The following is a 19,589-nucleotide window of genomic DNA, read 5'->3' on the forward strand; positions in this document are numbered from 1 at the left end:
GTCTTAAAACTCTGAAGCTTCCTTCCAATAAATGGGATGGTTAGCTGGGACCATGCTCATGTGACCAAAGACAAGAGTCTTGGGCTGAAACTGAAAGTTGGCCTATGAGCAGCTCTGGCTGGTGTACTTCCGGGTTAGTTTAATGTGGAGGCGATGTTGAAATGTTTATACTATACCTCAGTATAGGACGTCTAAAAAGTATATTAAAGAGACACAACCTTCAACCAACCAATCCCGTCTACTGATACTCGGCAACCAATCACTGGCCTTAACCTCCTGGTACAGAGCGTCAACAGGTAGACCTGGGAGGGTAAAGGTAGCTCGATGCTATAAGCATAGAGTTAAATCTTTTAAGGCTTTAGTTAAATTGCACCTCTGAGGTGTTTCGTCAGGACGATATTGTGAGATGGTAAACTGGACCTCGCTGTCTTATTTTGAAGGGTACAGCGGATGTCTTGGTCATGATTGCTAGCTTGCTGTTATGGAGCGGCTAGTGTATCGGACAGCTACCCTGGTGTGAACTTTATTTCAGGCGCTAAAGACATTCAATCCCCCTTTGTTCCAGTTCAGAAGGTAAAGTGTAACGTTACATGATACTGGGAAGGCCTGGTGTTGTATTTTCTGTCGTCCTTCTGATGCTAGCTTTTAGCATCATGGTATTTTAGCTAACGCGGAGTAACCCCGGTCGGTTAGTTGACATATATTTGTAAAGAGACAACGGTCATTTTATTCGTTACTGTAGTGTAATAGGTTTGTTATCGTGGTTTCTTTTAAAGTGCGGTGGTTTCTTCCAGCTAACTGAATAAAACCAGAGTTCACTTTGTTAGCATGCTGAATGAGTGCGGTGGTTCGGAGAAACCGCGGGCCACAGCTGAAAAAGGTCCCAAATACGTGACGTTCCACAGTGAAGACGTTTATAGACGAGAAAACGTTTTGGGAAGCACACATGTATGTTTTAGCTAACCCTGTAGTGTGTACCCGAGGACACGTGAAGTTCCGTAAAGCTTGACCGCCAAACGCGATGTTTTGCTGTGAGATGCAGAGAAGGCATGAATGTAACGTGATCTTTCTTGCTAGTTTGAGTGATTTCGGTGAACATGGAGGAGCGCCGGTTCGCCGAGGTTTCCCGGGAGTCTGTCAGACTGATGGCGGAGGGCGCAGGTGTGGAGCTCGGTGATGATGTGGCGGCTCTGCTGGCCGAGGACGTGTGTTACCGACTCAGGGAGGCAACGCAGGTCAGTGATGCATAGATCATGTTCTGACTTTATAGAAAAATGGGAGAAGTTTGTGTTAGGTGTGCGTGGTAATGTTTTGCTGTGTCCCCAACAGAGCAGCTCTCAGTTTATGAGACATGCCAAGAGGAGGAAGCTGACGGTGGAGGACTTCAACAGAGCTCTGCGCTGGAGCAACGTGGAGGTAGCTTGTAATTTCCATATCCAATCTCCCTCAGGTGATAGCATGTCTGATGTGACGGGAACTCCTTCATGTTTCTGTCTCTGTTCTTGACCAGGCCATCTGCGGCTATGGAGCCCAGGATGCGCTGCCTTTCCGCTCAGTGAAAGAAGGCGAGCTCTTCTTTGTTGAGGATCGGGACGTCAATCTGGTCGAGCTGGCTCTGGCTACCAACATCCCCAAAGGCTGTGCTGAGACCATGGTGCGAGGTACGCTACGCTGCTACGTTCCACACGCAGGCTCATCCTGTAGTGTTCTCTATCTGTCATATCCATATTCACGTGATGAGTTTACTAATGTTTCATGTTTGCCTGCAGTCAATGTGTCGTACCTGGATGGTAAAGGTAACCTGGAACCTCAGGGTACAGGTGAGACACACACAGCAGGCATAACCCACAGTTGTTGTACTTGGACCTGTAGATAGAATAAAGTAGCTAATACTCTAAAAACTGAGCTCCACCTTTCACTGAGAGCATCATTGTTATCCTGTTAGAAAATCTCAGTGTTTGTCTGACTGTGTTAAACTGTCCCAGTTCCTACTGCAGTACAGTCTCTGTCAGATGACTTGCTGAAGTACTACCAGCAGATCACAAGGGCCATCTTAGGAGAGGACCCTCATCTCATGAAGGTAAGCTGCTACAGACAGAGCAGACTTTTTGTTGTGAACGGGCTAAACAACGCTTGTGTGTGTTTCAGGTGGCTCTGCTGGACCTCCAGTCTAACTCCAAGATTGCAGCCCTGCTTCCGTACTTTGTTTATGTCATCAGTGGAGTAAGTCTTAGGGTTACACAAATCAGCATTTATGATTCTCATCACCAGTTTTGTTAGGAATGCTTGGTAGTAAGAGAAAATATTGTAGCATGACACATGAATCAGACCCATCTCATAACTGGAAGCGCTTTTAACTCGACACGGTAACCTACGTGACCTCGGCTTGAGCGGCGTCGAAGGTTCTGATTATGTCGTCAGTTAGGAGCTGATCATGGATTCGGTTTGTCTTCCAGGTAAAGTCGGTAAGCCACGACCTGGAGCAGCTTAACAGACTGATGCACATGGTGAAGAGCCTGGTGCAGAATCCCTACCTGTACCTGGGCTCATATGTACGCAGCCTGGTCTCCAGTGTCATGTACTGCATCCTAGAGCCACTGGCAGCCTCCATCAACCCACTCAACGACCACTGGACTCTCAGGGACTACGCTGCCCTGCTCCTCAGCCACATCTTTTGGTGAGCAGATTTTCCCTGGATGATTAGGCAAACTTGGACTAAAATTGTTAGCCAATCAGGATTTAACATCAGTGTTGAGAATTCAAAGCTAGTGTAGTGTTAGCCTGTTTTACAGTAAATATGGAGCATCATTTCACAAAGAACTTGTGTTGCTACAATGTTACCAGTCTGACTAATGTTAGCAGGCTGTTGCTAAGGGCAATATTAACATTCACTCGGCGTTTGCCTTAAAAATGGAAATCCAGCAGTCGCTCTTCTTTTCTGGTGTTTCTTCTCCAGGACTCACGGTGATCTAGTCAGTGGTCTCTACCACCAGATCTTGCTTTCTCTCCAGAAGGTTCTGTCTGACCCAGTGAGACCACTGTGCTCCCACTATGGAGCTGTTGTGGGCCTTCATGCTTTGGGATGGAAGGTATGGTCACAGCTTCTACATTAGTATTTATTTGACAGTTATAGATTAGATTTGGCCCATATTCAGTCAATATTTTCAAACTAATCATTCTCTAAATGAAAAATCTCACATCTTGATTATTTAGCTGTGAAATATTTGCAAACCTGCATGTCATTACTAGGGCTGCACGATTAATCGTTAGAAAATCGCGATCTCGATTCATACTTATGTGCGATCTCATTTCCAAATGACAACGATTTAAAAAAAGACGACGATTGTGCCGCATTTTGATCCGGGACGTAATCTGCATGAAAACAAGCGCTCACTCTTCCTGCTCAACAAATGACGAGGGCGGAGCCTTATACCACGTGATACAGGAGCTGGCTGCTAAAATTAGCAGGAAAAAACAACGGAGAGCACGTCAGGGATGACGAGAAAGTGACAGGAGAAAATCCGTCCCGGTCAACGACCCAAACATCAATAACAGGAACCTTATACAGCGCTTCCCTATACCCATCGAACAGGCACAAAGAAATTACGGAGGCTGTTACTCATCACCTGACCAAAGATATGGCTCCATCAACACTGTGCAAAACGAGGGATTTAGGAGAATGATCAACACGCTAGACAAACGCTACACAGTGCCGTCCCGCAACTATTTTTCTATTGTTGCTCTACCTGCTCTATACACGCAGCGTCGAGCAACGACAAAATGTGAGACATTTGTTGTTTTTATGTTTGTTTATTGTTTTTATGTTCAGTCTCAACTGTTACGAAGTTGATGTGCAGTTAATAAGTGCAATAAATATTTATACTGGGAAAGAAAATCGTGAGAGAATCGTGATCTCAATTCTAAGCAAAAAAAATCGTGATTCTCATTTTATGCAAAATCGTGCAGCTCTAGTCATTACGTTTTTTTTTTTTTTTTTATTGCTGTTGAGTGCTCCACTGCTACCCTCCTGTGTCCTGAATGCTCCTCTCTCTGTGTTCGCCTGTTTCTGCTGGCAGGCTGTTGAGCGCGTCCTCTTTCCACACCTTCCTGCGTACTGGGCCAACCTCCAGGCTGTGTTAGACGATTACTCTGTGTCCAACGCCCAGGTGAAAGCTGACGGACACAAGGTCTACGGAGCCATCCTGGTCAGTCCTGCTGCTGCTCTGGGTGATTTCAGACACTGATAGACTGTCATTAGTCAACTTAAAGAAGTATTTAAGTGCAGAAAATTACTTTACAAACAGAATGAGGTCCACTGGAGTCAACTTCCACATCTGCTCCAGCTGTTCCTCCTTCGTTCTGATGTTGCTTTGAGCTGGAGTTGCCACATGTGCCGCAACTCCAGCACCTTTTTGAATCTCTGTTATGGAGAATTAAGGCAAAAGTGGGGCCAACCTGGTACTAGCAAGGTGTACCTAATAAAACGGCTTGTGACAATATACAAACTTAATTCTGGGAGCCATAAAATAACTAATTATTGTCAAATATAAATTGAGTGGTTAGCAATGTTGCCTCACAGCAGGAAGCTTCCTGGTTTAAACCTCAGCTTGGCTCGTTCTGCGTACAGTTTCCTCTGTAACTGAGTTTCCTCTGCAGCTTCCTCCCACAGTCCACACACGTGCAGGTCAGGTTAACTGACCCTGGATCAGGGATTGTTCTATACGCTTCAAGAACTTCAAAGCAGTGTGTGATGAGTGGTTAATGTTGATTTAATGAAAATGTTGAGCCCCAAATTTGTGCTGAGGATAACTAAAAGGATGAGCTCAATCTTGACATTATGCCTGATGATGCTCGTGATCAAAAACGAATTAAATCATAATTTGAGTTCATCTTGTCCCACCTAAGTCGCCACTTCCTCTCATTGTCCTGCAGGTGGCGGTGGAGCGCCTGCTAAAGATGAAGGCGCTGTCTCTGTCGCAGTCAGCAGAGGGACACTCCGGTGCTCATCCGGGTTCTGTGGTGGGAGCTGCGAGCTACAGGGTGAACTCTCCGGGACTCAGCCCACCTCCTGAGCCTCTGTCAGAAGCTGCCCTTGGAATTGCCAGCCACCTCCAGGTGGGTGGGGCCGGCTGTCACTGGGAGGAGTGGACCCCCGTCCCTCTGCCCGCCATGTACTGTGAGCTTTACTCGTTCTTCGGCGACAGCCTGGCTGTCCGCTTTAGCACAGGCCCAGGATTTGGCACCCACTCGCCCTGCACTCCATCCCAGCTTAGTGACTCCAGGAAGGAACCTCCCGGCCCCGCCTCCAACCTCGACACCACCCGGAAGATGCCACAGCTCACCGCCAACCTCAACATCAGCCCCAGACAGGACGGGAGTCCGCGCACTGATCCACCTCCGCCGAGTCTTTCAGGCACAGGGTCAGTTAGGTAAAGCAACCAGAGGAGCACCTATCTATCTTTGTGTGTCTGTGTGTGTGTTTGTGTTGATTTATTTCTGTGTCTACCCAGGGCTGTGCCTCGTGCCTCGTCTATGCAGCGCTCCAAATCCTCCTCGTCGTGTTCACGCCAACGTTCAGCTGGTCTGTCTCGTGAGGTGTTCCCCAAAGCTCGCTTCACCTCACCGCAGACCACACCTCCTGCATTTTCCTTTCTTATTGGCGGGCGGCAAATGGGTCAGCGTTGTCAAGGCCGCCGCCCTTTCCAAACAATGTTTGCAACAACTCCGCCTGTTCCTGCTGTTCCACCACGTACCTATGCACACAAGCTGCCCGTCATCGGCAGGGTGGGCAAACCTGTACGTCGCTGGACATGTTCACATTACTCCCTTCACCTGCCTCTATAGTGTGTGTGTGTTTGTGCGTGTGTGTGTGTGTGTGTGTGTGTCACAGACTGTATGAGCTAACATTAGTCTGACTGCTGCAGACTCTTCCAGGCACACGTTGCTCTGATTAAGCTGCTGGAGTTTTAGGGGATGTTGTCAGTAAAGAGGCAACACAGGGCTAAGCTGACACTCACATGTATGAACATGCAGATGAGGCCCAATGAGATTCTAAACATGCTAATTAAACAGCTAGTTAATATCTCAATGTCAGCATCTGGGAATAAGACCATGAAATGTGACACGTGACAGCCTGGTGGGCCTCTGGCTGCCTTGCACGTCTCCACAGTTACTGCTGGGCCTGTTTAGCCTCAGCACACTCATGCTGGTGGGAAATCTTTACTGCAGTCGCCAAATGATCATTCTGCCAATATTTCATTACTGCTTCATTTTTTAATTAATCTGTTATTCTTGTAACAAATCTGTTTGTTTACTCAAAGTCAGTTTTGGTCCCTGTAAAAAGCAACAGCTGGATGTGCTGCATGCATGACAGGACCAGTACATCTGGATCACAGGACCGACGTGTCTGCTGCACTTTCATTGGAGAATGGGCAAAATACTGCGATGTGTGTGGAGCAGAGAGGGAACTGTGATCTTCCCTAAATAAATCTTTCAAGTTGACACGTTTTTCCATCATTTTGTTTTTTCCACTTTTCCTGAAACTCTTGTTTAGCTTCTGCTAGTGTCGATTAAACTCATCAGAGTGAATACCTGCCGAGGACAATGTTGGAGCAAGATGGGATGTGTTGTTAATGAATGTTTTTCATAGACTGAATAAATATTTACTTGTTGCTGATGTTAGGAGACGAGTCAGAGGTCACATCTGTGCTGCCTCCCACTGTAGATCACTACTGGTGTATTAGCTATGATGCTACATGCTACCCTTTGAACAGATACTACTTTAACTTTTCTATGAAGAAACTGCATCAAGTAGACTAAAGGAGAGCAGGTGTGTCTGATATGTTGTTTTTCCCGTGGGCGCCCGCTCGGGGTAGGAGTTAAACGACTGTTCTGTGCTGGCACCGAGCACCAGCGTGACCTGATTTAGTCTGAAACACCATCGTTTGCATTGGTTCCTCTTGCTTCTGAAGAAGGTGAGTGTTTACCTTCCAGTGTGATAGTTTCTGGTCTGTCAGTGCAGTCGAGCCAAACTGACTTTAATGTAAAGAAGACAAAAACAAACATCGCAGACATCCAGCAGCTCCTGGTCATATAGTTCAATTCAACTGAAGACGAGAGAAAATGCAAACGTCATTATCTTCCTTGCAGAGGTGAGAAGTAAAGTACAAATACAGCTACAACACAAAAGCAGTTTGTTTACAGCAGAAGATTATACATTATTTATTTGTGCAAAAAGACACTGGGAGCCGTGCACATTGAATCTCAAATGAAAACATGAACAAGTTTGTCTTTCTTTTTTTAACTGTCAATTAAGAATATTAGGTTCAAAATAATAGCAGTGTCAACATTTTCATGTACAAACTGGAATATTTCCAGTATGAACTGAAAATGAAATGAGGATTTAGCTCTTCCTTTAAGCTCTGAACTATTTCTGATCACTGCTTTACATCTGTGTAGCATGCAGTCCACTGACACCTGCGAACAGAAACTGCAGGCTGACTGGACTCCGCTCCACAGATCTTCTGCAGTCTTTGGTTTTGCATCAAAAACAGAATTTTTGAGGTCAATCCACAAATTCTCTATCGGATTGAAGTCCGGGCATTGCACAGGCCACTTCATGACATCAATCTTTTTGGTCTGTAACCAGGATGTTGTGCGCTTGCTGATGTGTTTGGGGTCCTTGTTGTGCTGAAACACCCATTTTAAGGGCATTTTTTCCCTCAGTGTAAGGCAATATGACCTCCCAGTATTTTTAGGCACTGAAACTGGTCCCTGGTGCCCGTTATGTGATAAATGGGCCCCACTCCAAAGTATGAGAAACATCCCCAAACCACTGTGCTTGCACCTCCATGTTTTACAACCTTCACAGTGTACTGTGGCTTGTGTTCTGGCTTGTGGTTGGGGGTCGCCTCAGGAACTGTCGGCGGCCTTTACGCCCAATGAGAACACTCTTGCTTGTCTGTCCACAGAATATTTCACCACTTCTCTTTAGTCGGATCAATGTGTTCTTTTCAGCAGTGGTACTTTATGAGCGTTTCTGGCTTCACATAGGCGTCTTCTGCTTGTTGAAGTCGATCTTTGATGGCTCTGGAGCTGATCACTTGATTCTTCTTTGCCGTTCCTGTTATTCCATGATCCAGGTGGATGGCATCGTTCCTTTTTCTACCACGTTTTTCGGCGTCCCCCCATTTCAAAGCGTTTGAGATCTTTTTAGCTGAGCAGCCAATTATCTTCTGCACTTCTTTGTATGTTTTCCCCTCTCCAATCAACTTTTTGATCGAAGTTCTTTCTCCCTCTGAGCAGCGTCTGGAACGACCCATTTTACTCAGTCAGCAGGGCTAAAACCAGCAGGTACAACATCTGCACTCATTTCCCCTTCACCGAATGAGTCAGTTACCCCCAATTAGCAGCACGCATGTCTGTTAAGTCTGTTGGTTGGTCATTACTCTGCTACACCTTGGCATGAACTTGTTCCCATGTTGTATCATCCTTTCTGCTAAAATCAGGACTTAAACACATTATTAATGTTAGATTTATTATTTCGCACATAAATGTACTTTGTTGCTATAAATTAAGTAGAATTTTCAGGTACCTGTACTTTACTTGGGTAGTTTTATATTTCTTAAATCTTTTTATTTTTACTCCCCAGATTTTTAAGCAAATCTCTGTACTTGTTTAAAAATCTGTAATATCTGTTATTTAATCCTTCATTAATGGCAATCTGTTCGAATTTAACTTTAAATGTTTGTTTATTATTATTTAGGTTATTTTTTGTTTTGCTTTGTACTGTTGGAGAAGCCGAAGTACCCGGAGAGAAGCCGTGCAGACGCAGGAAGAACATGCAAGGCTACGAAGCAACAGTGCTGACCATTGTGTCATTATTCCAACCAAGCACCGTTTTTATAGCTGTGATGCACCAGAACTGATCTAACTCTACTGTTTATATAGAAAGTGTATATAAATGACCCCCCTGCTGAATTTGTGAGTCTGCTCACTCGTGAATGAACAGCCTCTGAGTGACACAATATGAACCACACATCCAGAAAAACACATAACAAGAAAGTATTGATTTTCATGTCATAGTGTTAAATGTGGTTTTGATCTTCAAATAAACATGAATGAATACAAACTTCTCCTTAGTTGGTCAGCAGGCTTGCTCTCAGGAGAGCTTCTGGCCCACTCCTCTTCACAGACTCTCAGTCCTGTAGGTTTCCTGGCTGCCACTTGACTGACCTTCATGTGCTTGGTGGTCATACTGGACTCAAGATTCTTTATTTGTCACGTGCATGGTTATACAGATATAACGTGCAGTGAAATGTGACCTGATACGCTCCTCGACTGTGCAAAAAAAGAGAGACGCATCTTCAGTGTTGTGGCTGAGGCAAGGAGGTTGGAGTTCACATCAATCCTCCATCTAATCAACAGTGCGAGAGTTACACGCTTTGCACATTCAGAGGAAAATGTCAATCATACACATTTAATCTCTGTAATATTCTGGATATTTATAATTGAGCTATTAGCATGTATTAGAGTTTCTGTTATATTTTAACTTTGTAATATATTCGACTCTTTCATTTATTCCAGTCTGTTACTGTTCTTGTTGTCTTGGAGCAACTGCAACCACATAATTTCCTTAGGGAATAATAAAGTTTATGATCCTCATCCAAGGTTTCACGATAAATAGCTCCACCCGCTGGTCTCTTGGTGAACTTATCTTGTATCCTTGAAAACAGCACCAATGCTTCCCCCCTGAATGCTTGACTGTTGGGATGCTGTTCTTTGGGTCACGTGCAGCATTTCTGTTCCCCAAATGTGGCGAGTTGAGTCGATGCCAGAGCACTAAACTTTGCTTTCATCTGACCCTGACTTTCTCTCAAGATGCATGTACAGGACATAGTGTGTTAGTGGTGGTGACTATGGTTCTGACTGCCTTTAACAGAATCATTATCAAACCCCTGCTGTGCAGTTTTGTGCTGATCCAGCTCCATCATCATCTTCACCCTGCAGTCAGTATCAGCTGTGTCAGCTGACCTCCCCTGAGCTCCCTGCTCCACTCCCTACACCCCGCCACACGTACAAATCAACCTTTATACAATGTGTTTTTTAATATTCATTTTCTTACCATTAAAATGAAACTACCACAATAATTAAATACTATTTATTTCTTTTTTAGAGCTCCTGTTTGATGAAAATTGCAAATTCAGCACAGTGAACTTGTTCGTGTCACTTGTTCCACATGTTACATCCTTGTTCCAAAATGGAATAAATTAATTTTCACCTCAAAATTCCACAAACAACATCCCACAGTGACAGAGTGAAGAAAGTTTAAAGCTCTTGTAGAGTGATTAAAAATAAAAAAAATATTTTTTGTGGACTGGAAGAGCCCCTAGACTGAGGCTCTCTTTATTGCAACAGTTTACCTCTAATGGGGGTCTTTCCTACCAAATGTTTTAATGTACTACTGGTCTTCACATATTCATAACCTACTGGCTAAATTCACCCAACCTGATTTGGTGTAAACTTGAAATTTAATCAATTTCTCCATACTTTTCATCTGCCTCCCTTATCTCTTCATCACTGCCTATTAAAACATCTTCTGTTGCGAGAAACCCAATACAATACATACATCGCCTTTATATAGCTCCTAATGTCTTGCATAAGATTTCACCTCATATTTCCCATTTTTGTAGTAAATGTCAAAAAGAAACTGGCACTTTTTTTCATTACTTTTGGGAATGTAAATTAATCAAAAGATTTTGGAGCTTCATATCTGAAGAACTAAGTAATATTTTTAACAATCTGGGTATTTTCTTCTTGGCCTACCCTCAAAAGAAGTAACATTGAATCACTTGCAGCGCAAATTGTGTGACAAACTATTGCTGGTAGCTAGGAAATGTCTTCTCATTAATTGGGTTAAGGATAAACCTCCCTCTGTGACTTTGTGGGACAGAGAATTATTTAAAGTTATTCCTCACAAAAGAACTGCTGATATTTTAGGAGGAAATGAGGGTCTCTTTCTCAATGTTTGGTCCCCTTTGCGTTCTTATTTTCCAAATGATTTGTCCCAACTGTTGAGGGGGGGTGGTTGTGATTAAGATGTTCTCAGTTAAATAGGAAGTAAGCATAAAGGACAACAATTCATTCTTGGAGTTTATCTTTTTCTCTTTCTAAATCTGTGGGTAATTGAGTGGAAATATGCTTTTGTGTGTGTGTGTTTTTTGTTTTGTTTTTGTTTTTTTGGGGTTTTTTCTCTCTCTCTCCTCTTTACCCCATATGTGTATTTGTACAGGTATATAATGACTTTAATATATTCCCTTTGGGTTTTTTTCTTTTCTTTTTCTTTCTTCCTTTCTTTTTTGTTTGTTATGTTTTATGCTATTCTTGATAATGAATTTAAAAAAAAAACCATCTTCTGTTGCTTCAAATCCTGTGGTGCTCTCTACACTTTAGATCTGATTTCAGTTCAGGTTGCATTTTAAATTCATATCCCCATCTACCAGGTTACCATTGTTAAGGAATCCTCTATTTTCCCCTGACACTACTAACGCTGCCTATTTGATTTGGCACAAAAGAGGCACAAAGACCATGAGAGCCCTTTACAAAGACGATGTCCTTCTTAGTTTCACAGAGCTCAAAATGTGACCTACCTCCTTCTCACTTGTTTCTCTATTTGCAAATTAGACACTGTGTCTCATCACTGTGTCCAAATTTCCCAATTCTCCCTGCTGATCCTCCATGGGTTGACCTTCTGCTTGTGAGGCCTAATCAAAAATCACCTCTATCAAATATACATCAAATGCTTATGGTGACCGAATCTGACTCTTCAGGTAAAATCGCCTGGGAGCGTGAATTAGGTGTTGAACTGTTTGAATCATGCTGGGATAAGGTGAATCTCATCATGCGCTCAAGTACACCATGTGCTACAGCTTGTACTTTAAAGTAATAAACAGAGTCCATTTATCTAAACTTTTTCCTTCAGTTATAAACGTGACCTGCCCTTGCAATCTAAGCCATGTGTTTTTCTTCTGTCCAAGTTTTGTGATTTCTTTTCTGTACTTTCAGGGTTTTTTGGAATTCAGATCCTTGAAGATCCTCTAATCGCCATGTTTGGAGTTCCAAAGTCTCCTCTTAATATGACTCCGCAGCAAACTGAGATCTTGGCTTTTTGTTCCCTTCTTGCTAGACGCTGTATTTTACTCCTTTGGAAATCTCCCACGCTTCCATCTGCATCGCAATGGCTTAATACTGTCCGTACATTTTTGAGGGTGGAGAAGATCTCACTCACAGTGAAAGGTAGTTCTGTAAAAATGATCTGCAAGTGGACGCCCTTTGTGGAATATCTCAAATCTTTTCCTTAGAACAATGCAATTTATCCACTGACCAGACTGGACTGAAAAGAATTTAAAATTTACTTTTTTTAAAGGTAGGCATAGGATTTAAGCACCCCTCCTCTTTTTTTCTTTTATTTATTTATTTTCTTTATATAGCGTTTAATTTTTAATTTATTACTATTATTATTTGAGTTTTACTTTATTTTATTTTATTTTTTTACTCACTTTTTCTTCTTTTCTTTCTTTCTTTTCTCAGTTTTCTGTTCTTGTGTTGGTATGATGTTTTTTTGTATTTTAATTTGTCTTTTGTTTAACAAGAAAAAGTTAAAATGATCGGGAAAGAAACGTTTGAGAAAATATGTCATGTAAGATGCATACAATACAATGTATAGAAGTTTGTATAATCTGTTGATGAACAAATTAAAATAAAATAAAAAACAAAAATATAACATGTGCACATGTATTTGCAGAGTTTGCTGAATACTTTGTTGATGCAGTATTATTTAATAAAACTACAGATTTGTAACTTCATAATTAGAAAACTCCCATTTACATGAACAAACTGGAGTCCATTGAAATGAGTCTTTTCAAATCACTGCAGCACAGTTGTTAAACTTGTCTGTTAACTGGGCGGTTGGTGGTTTTATCTCTGATGTGCAGTCTGCAGAAAAAATATCCTCGGGCAAGACGCAAAACCCCGAGTTTGTCACGGTGCCTCGGCCCTCTCAGGCTGATTTGCTGCTTTCTCTCTCTCCTCTTGTCGTCTCATCTCTCCTCTCTTTAGTGTGTGTGGGAGTAGTCGAGTACAGACGTGGGACTTTTCTGAGTTTCCCACCTTCTGACAGTGCTCAAATAGAGTAGAAAAATGTTATAGAAGAACTAGTCCACTTACTTTAACACCTATTATGGTCGACAGTATCGAATGCTGCACTGAGGTCTAGCAGGACAAGCACAGAGATGAGTCCACTGTCAGAGGCCATAAGTTCATTTGTAACCTTCACTAAAGCTGTTTCTGTGCTGTGATGAGCTCTGAAACCTGACTGAAACTCTTCAATAAGCCATTCCTCTGCAGATGATCTGTTAGCTGTTTAACTCTTTCAAGGATGGCTTTTTAAGTCATGGTTTAATTACTACCACCTGATTATCAACCTTGTCATATTTAAGATTGAAGCATTAATTAACTGTAGTACTACAAGGTCAGGAAAGGATAGAAATACACTTATTTGGGAAATTCCTTTCTAACAACATGATGAGTAACGATAGTACAAAGAAGCTACTTTTAGCGTCTCACTTAGTTATACATGTTTGATTTGACTGTTGTTTACATCAGAGGCTTGACACGACCCCAAAGGGATTTGGCTCCTCTTCAGAACAAGGCAGTGATCTTTCACTTCTTAGGCAAATGTGTAAACCACGTCTTGTACTACTACTAATGGCTATAGCGTCAATGGTTGTGTGTCTCTCTGTGATAGCCCCATCATAGACTGGTGACAATGGACGGCTGTCAGTGGTCGACCCATAGCAGCTAGGACAGGCTCCCCCGTGATAGTGAAGTGGACAAGTGGAAGATGATGGATGGATAGATGGGTGGAAGGTGAAGCCTGTAATTTCTTGCACCCAGCAGTAATGAAATGCACCATACACACATTGTGGTGAGGTGATATAATGTGTGTCACCTGTGTGTCACTTTGATTATAGTGATTATATCACTATCACGGGGGAGCCTATCCTAGGTGCTATGGGTCGACCACTGGCAGCCGTCCATTGTCACCAGTCTATGACGGGGCTATCACAGAGAGACAGACAACCATTGACGCTATGGGCTAACACACAACATCCTGCAACACCTCGACCGCCCAGGAACTTATGCCAGGGTCCTGTTTGTGGACTTTAGTTCAGCTTTTAACACCATTGTGCTTGAACTTCTCTCCTCCAAACTCTCCCAGCTCAGCGTGTCACCAGCTACCTGACAGACAGAAAGCAACAAGTGAGGCTGGGGGAGATCACCTCTGAAACTTGGTCCCTCAGTATTGGTGCCCCTCAAGGATGTGTCCTCTCACCACTACTGTTCTCCCTCTACACTAACGACTGCACCTCCAAGAACTCGGCTGTTAAACTCCTAAAGTTTGCAGATGACACCACCATCGTTCAGGATGGTGATGAGTCTGCATACCGGCAGGAAGTTGAGCGGCTGGTACTCTGGTGCAGTCAGCACAACCTGGAGCTGAACACTCTTAAAACTGTAGAGATGACAGTGGACTTCAGGAGACATCCCTCAACTCTGCTCCCCCTCACCATATCAGACAGCCCTGTGTCGACTGTGAAGACCTTCAAGTTCCTGGGTACCACCATCTCCCAGGACCTGAAGTGGAAGACCAACATCAACTCCATCCTCACAAAGACCCAGCAGAGGATGTACTTCCTGAGACAACTGGGGAAGTACAGTCTTCCACAGGAGCTGCTGATCCAGTTCTACACTGCGGTCATTGAGTCTGTCCTGTGCTCCTCCATCACAGTCTGGTATGGTGCAGCCACTAAACAGGACAGGAGCAGACTGCAGCGGACTGTACGGGCAGCAGAAAGGATCATCGGCGCCCCCCCCGCCCTCCATCCAGGATCTGTACCTCTCAAGAACCAGGAAACGGGCAGGGAAAATCATCACAGACCCCTCACACCCTGGACACAGACTTTTTGACCTGCTGCCCTCTGGCAGACGGTACAGAAGCCTGCAGACCAGGACCACCCAACATAGGAACAGTTTCTTTCCCCTCGCCATCTCCCTCCTAAACAGTTGACCTGTCACACTGCTCCCACTGCCAGACTGCAACTGCACCTTATGTACATTCTGTAGTATTCATTCCACCGCATGTGTAATGTATATATAGACACGTGTGTGTGTGTGTGTGTGTGTGTGTGTGTGTGTGTGAGATTTACATTGCTGTGCTTGAGACCATCTACCGGAACCAAATTCCTTGTGTGTGTCTGCACATATATTTGGCCAATAAACACGACTCTGATTCTGATTCTGATGATGTAATTCATAATCAATTAATATTTGAAAGTTAGTGAGTGTGGGCCATGAGATGGGAATTTGCAAAAGTCAACAGGCCATGAGGAATCAAGTGGCTAGTGTAATAATCCTGGCTAATTTCTATCAACATGATTGGGGAGCATATTTGAAGCACTATGTGACAACCACCTCATAAGAGACAACCTACAGAGATGCTTAGGACTCTTCATTATTTGGTTTTGGAACTGAAAAAGCTTGGATGGTGAAATGTCTTCAAAAATAAGTCCAGTTGCCTTCTTTTCAAGCTCTTAAGAAGAGGGAGGATCATTGAATCAGCTTAACCTGTCTGCAGTGGAGGAAAATGCAAACAGGTGGACTATCTCTTATGGATATAGGATGCCATTTTAAGTAGAAGGGGGAGAATGTAGCTTGGCATTGGATGGTAGTCTATTGGAGGACTTTGGAAATCAAGAAGAGCTGAAACGGTGAGGAAAGCAGCTAAGAAGGTGTAAAGATGTCCACAAAAACAACGAAGAGTGGAAAGGTGGAGATGATGTACTGTGTGGAAGTACAGAGGTGTCCAAGAGAGAGGGCAGTGGACTTTTTAACCAGATTGTTTAACATAACCATGGAGAGTCTGGCCGAGGAATGGAGAAGAAGTGTGCTGCTACCAGTTTTCAAGAACAAGGTGATGTGCATAGCTTGTATTAGCTGCAGAGAGATAAGAATGATGCACCATACCATGAAGATAGGAGAAAAAGTAAAGAATATGCATGGAAATCGAGAACTGGATCTGGTAGAGAACCGGTTTCAAGTATTCCAGTTTCTTGGAATCATTAATCTGCCTGCTATTTGATCCCGCTTATTGGATCTTACACTCTCGCTAAAATCAGATGATTTCAGTTTGTGTGTCGGAGGACAAAAGGGAGGAAGGCAAGTGTGATAGTAAAATAGAGACTGCTCCAGGACAGAAACAACTGCATTGTTAGCACAACTTCGGCTCTTCGCAAACACCTGCACAGACAGTATGCTAATGCTAAGCTAGCCAAGAATCCAGAGTGATGTTAAAGCTGAGTGAATACTGACCCCAGCCCAGCACCTCGATAAAGTGAGCCGTCACTTGTGGTGTTGAACTTCATCAGATAACAAACTGATGAGCAGTCAGGCTGTAACCTCTGTTTCTATCTGGTCGTGTTTTTGCAGTAGAATCACCGTGGAGATTGTTTTGAAGTCTCTTTCTGCTGGTTTTTCATTTTTACTTTGTGTTGTCAGCTGTGATCTAACAGATGCAAGACTGGCCCGAGCGAGTCCTGGAAGACCCAAGGACTGCAGCTGAGAAGCCGCTCGTTGTCAGCACGCAAGCCAACCGACCGAGGAAACTGTTTTAAGTTACTGCCTAGGAGTACCCAGCACCCCAGATGAGGGGCTGGGTGCCATGCCAGGCAGCCCTAAGGCATGGAGCCTCTCCCTCTCAGGGGCCAGGCCGTCAGCCGCACCTCCCCAGGGAAGGGATGGAGCAGTGACCTGCTCCCCTGGGACAGAAGATCCCTCAAACTGGGGAATCCATCCAGGGGGTGCGGGATTACTGAGGGCATGAGGGGCCACCAGGACCAGCCTTGCCCCCTCGGTCTGGACCTGGTGGACGACCGAGGGGAGGAGGGAGAAAGGAGGGAAGGCATACAGGAGAGCCTGGGGCATCCCACCCTAAGAGAGGGTCGTGTCCTTTAAGGAGACAAACAGGAGGCAGTGTGTTGACTCCATGGAGGCAAAGAGGTTGACCTCTGCGCACCTGAAGCCATGGCAGAGTTGTTCGACCACATAGACCGCCGCAACCATGCTGTCCGTCCTGATAATCTGACCGAGGAGACGAATCACGTGGAACCCCTGCAGTCGAGGCAGAAAGTGCCAAAGCGCCAGGAAGACGGCCTGCAGCTCCAGTACATTGATATGGTGGGACGGTCTAGTAGCCGTTGACCCCACAGCCCTCGTGGACTGCACCCTTTCCCCCTTCACTCCAGAGTTTTGTCATATCCTATATGACCTGGCACGGGGTTCAAATGAGCCACCTGGAAAATCATCTCAGCTTCTTTTTTTTTGCAGCTTCTGGCATCAACAGCTGGGTGTGGTCTTCCTGTATGTGGGTGTCAAGCTGAGCGCAACACAAACATTGCATGTCCCTGCTAGTTGTGAACACACCCGCACACACAGCCCCGTTAACCTACTGAACCCGGGCCAATCAGCTCCCAGAATCAGGGATGCGCTGGAGCTAACGCAGCCTTCAGTGTAAATGCTTTATCCATGTATTTCACTCCCCATACTCACACCTGTACCCCTTTGGCAGACTTTTAAACCCTGACCCACTATTGACATGGGTCCTAAATACATGATCTGAGGTGTGAACCTTTGCTGATAGTGTGTGTCACTATCAGCAAAGGTTCGAATATGGTTGTAAGCCACAGAGGGGGTGTCCTACAATACCACCTGTCTGCCAGCTATAACCCAGTTTTGAGATCCATCCTCAGACGCCTTAACGCCCACTCACATCCTGGGTCATTTGATCTCAGTAAGTCACATGATAGGCTGGGGCAAGTTCTTACAACGGTTCACCTCAGCTGATAGTGACCCACACCTGTTTTCACACCTTGGCTCATGTGATTAGGCAGATGATCAATAGTGGGTCAACGACCTCCCAGTAGGGCTTAGAAATCTGGGACTGTCCACCAGTTGCTCTGAGAACTGAAGAAGGTTCTCAGGTGAAACGTCTTCAAGAAACTTGTAGAAGTGCAGACACTTTTCTTTCCAAGCTGCTTAGATTACCATGACCTGGATGACCGAGAATCTTCACAGACATGATTGGAGGGTTACCAGCCTTGCCCTGCCCCCTCAACCTGCTGCCCCACCCCTCCTCTGCACTCGCGCCACAAACCACGCTCTGACACATGGGTTTTGTGTTTTATTCTAAAATAGACATTTCCATCTAAATTCTTTTCATACATGAGAATTTGTAGTGTTACCACATCTTTATGGTAAATGGACTGGTTCTTATATAGCGCTTTTCTACTCTTCTGAGCACATACAATACACAACTTGTGTATTGACCCATTCACACAAGCACATTGTTCTAAGTGCTTTCTAAGTAACATTCACACATACTCCAATGGATGCATCAGGGAGCAATTTGGGGTTAATATCTTGCCCAAGGATATTTGGCATGCAGACTAGAGGAAGCCAGGAATCAAACCACCAACCTTCCAATCAATAGATGACCTGATCTACCACCTGAGCTACAGCCACCCAACATGACAAGCATGTTATCATAAATGACTGTAATGAGGAACAACATGGTGATCCAATGGTCTTTCTTCTTTGGAACATTTGGGAAACAGAATGTAGATAACCCCACTGGTAGTTTCTATAACCAGTAAGGGGAATGCTGGCGTTGTCCCCGTTTGCTCAGGAGGAGGTTAACATATTGGTAACTTCAACATAAACCGAGGACACAAACCCCAGTGTTTGGTTGTGTATACATTTTGTTGGTGAAAGAACATATAACTGTTTGGTTTGAAGACTTGTTTACATTTCGGATGAATGTCCCTTTAATGAAGCAGCTGAAAGGTGCAGGCTGGTTTTCTTGGAGTTGGAACAGAGGGCTGTTGTGTCCTCCTGCTGTGGACGTATTTGTAGACTTGAAACTGAGCTCGTGCCAAGCTGGTCAGCTCTCACCTCTCCTCAGGAACACACGCTCATACCCAGCTGTGCATCCATGACTCTACATTAATTTGCTGGAGACTGTCATCTTAAACAGCACTACAGCGTTTCCATACCTAACACATCCTGAACCTCAACACATGTCTTTACCCTAACATTGAAACATAATAGGTGTTTTTTGCTGCCCACATAAAGAAGAGGGTCTCACTCAGTCACTCCAAAACTAAATATAAAATCTGGATCTGTCAGCATGAGACAGTGTTTAATAAACATGTTAACATGATACACTTAGAGCAAGAGAAATGTTTTTGTTGTTGTTTTTACTACTAGACAAAAAGACTCGTGGAAACATTTGAAGGTGAAACTGAGTTCAGCTGACTCAATGCTGAAAGCCTCCTTTGTCATTTCCCTGCAGTCATGAGATCAGTGTTGAGCTGTGCTGCGGCTGTGAGACGCACAGATGACTGATGGTCATGCCAGCCTTCTGATGGGCATTCGGAGCACAGGATTAAATACCACAGCCAACTGTTGTTCCCGAT

General features: G+C 44.2%; 1 protein-coding gene across 3 annotated transcripts; it reads left to right on the top strand.

Annotated features, from left to right (window-relative positions):
* Positions 1 to 202: 202 nt before the first annotated feature.
* Positions 203 to 7,097, top strand: taf6l (TAF6-like RNA polymerase II, p300/CBP-associated factor (PCAF)-associated factor). 3 transcript variants are annotated; one of them, XM_085145769.1, is made up of 12 exons: positions 203 to 296; positions 1,078 to 1,235; positions 1,330 to 1,416; positions 1,511 to 1,661; positions 1,770 to 1,820; positions 1,986 to 2,080; positions 2,149 to 2,223; positions 2,457 to 2,677; positions 2,957 to 3,089; positions 4,077 to 4,205; positions 4,933 to 5,429; positions 5,511 to 7,097. In XM_085145769.1, exons 2-12 carry the CDS (start codon positions 1,098 to 1,100, stop codon positions 5,842 to 5,844), a joined length of 1,911 nt encoding a protein of 636 aa, XP_085001895.1. In that variant the 5' UTR covers positions 203 to 296; positions 1,078 to 1,097; the 3' UTR covers positions 5,845 to 7,097. The 3 variants fall into 3 exon arrangements, with proteins under 3 accessions (XP_085001895.1, XP_085001886.1, XP_085001904.1); XM_085145760.1 differs by lacking the exon at positions 203 to 296 and adding an exon at positions 307 to 573; XM_085145778.1 differs by lacking the exon at positions 203 to 296 and adding an exon at positions 307 to 573 and having other exon boundaries at positions 4,933 to 5,420.
* Positions 7,098 to 19,589: the final 12,492 nt, after the last annotated feature.

Source organism: Neolamprologus multifasciatus, chromosome 3 (genome assembly GCF_963576455.1).
Source record: "Neolamprologus multifasciatus chromosome 3, fNeoMul1.2, whole genome shotgun sequence".
Classification (NCBI taxonomy): Eukaryota; Metazoa; Chordata; class Actinopteri; order Cichliformes; family Cichlidae; genus Neolamprologus; species Neolamprologus multifasciatus.

Coding starts and splice junctions, on each gene's coding strand:
- taf6l (XM_085145769.1), top strand. CDS start 1,098: ATGGAGGAGCGCCGGTTCGCCGAGGTTTCCCGGGAGTCTGTCAGACTG. Junction 1,417..1,510: donor TGCGCTGGAGCAACGTGGAG/GTAGCTTGTAAT, acceptor GTTCTTGACCAG/GCCATCTGCGGCTATGGAGC. Junction 2,678..2,956: donor CTCCTCAGCCACATCTTTTG/GTGAGCAGATTT, acceptor TTTCTTCTCCAG/GACTCACGGTGATCTAGTCA.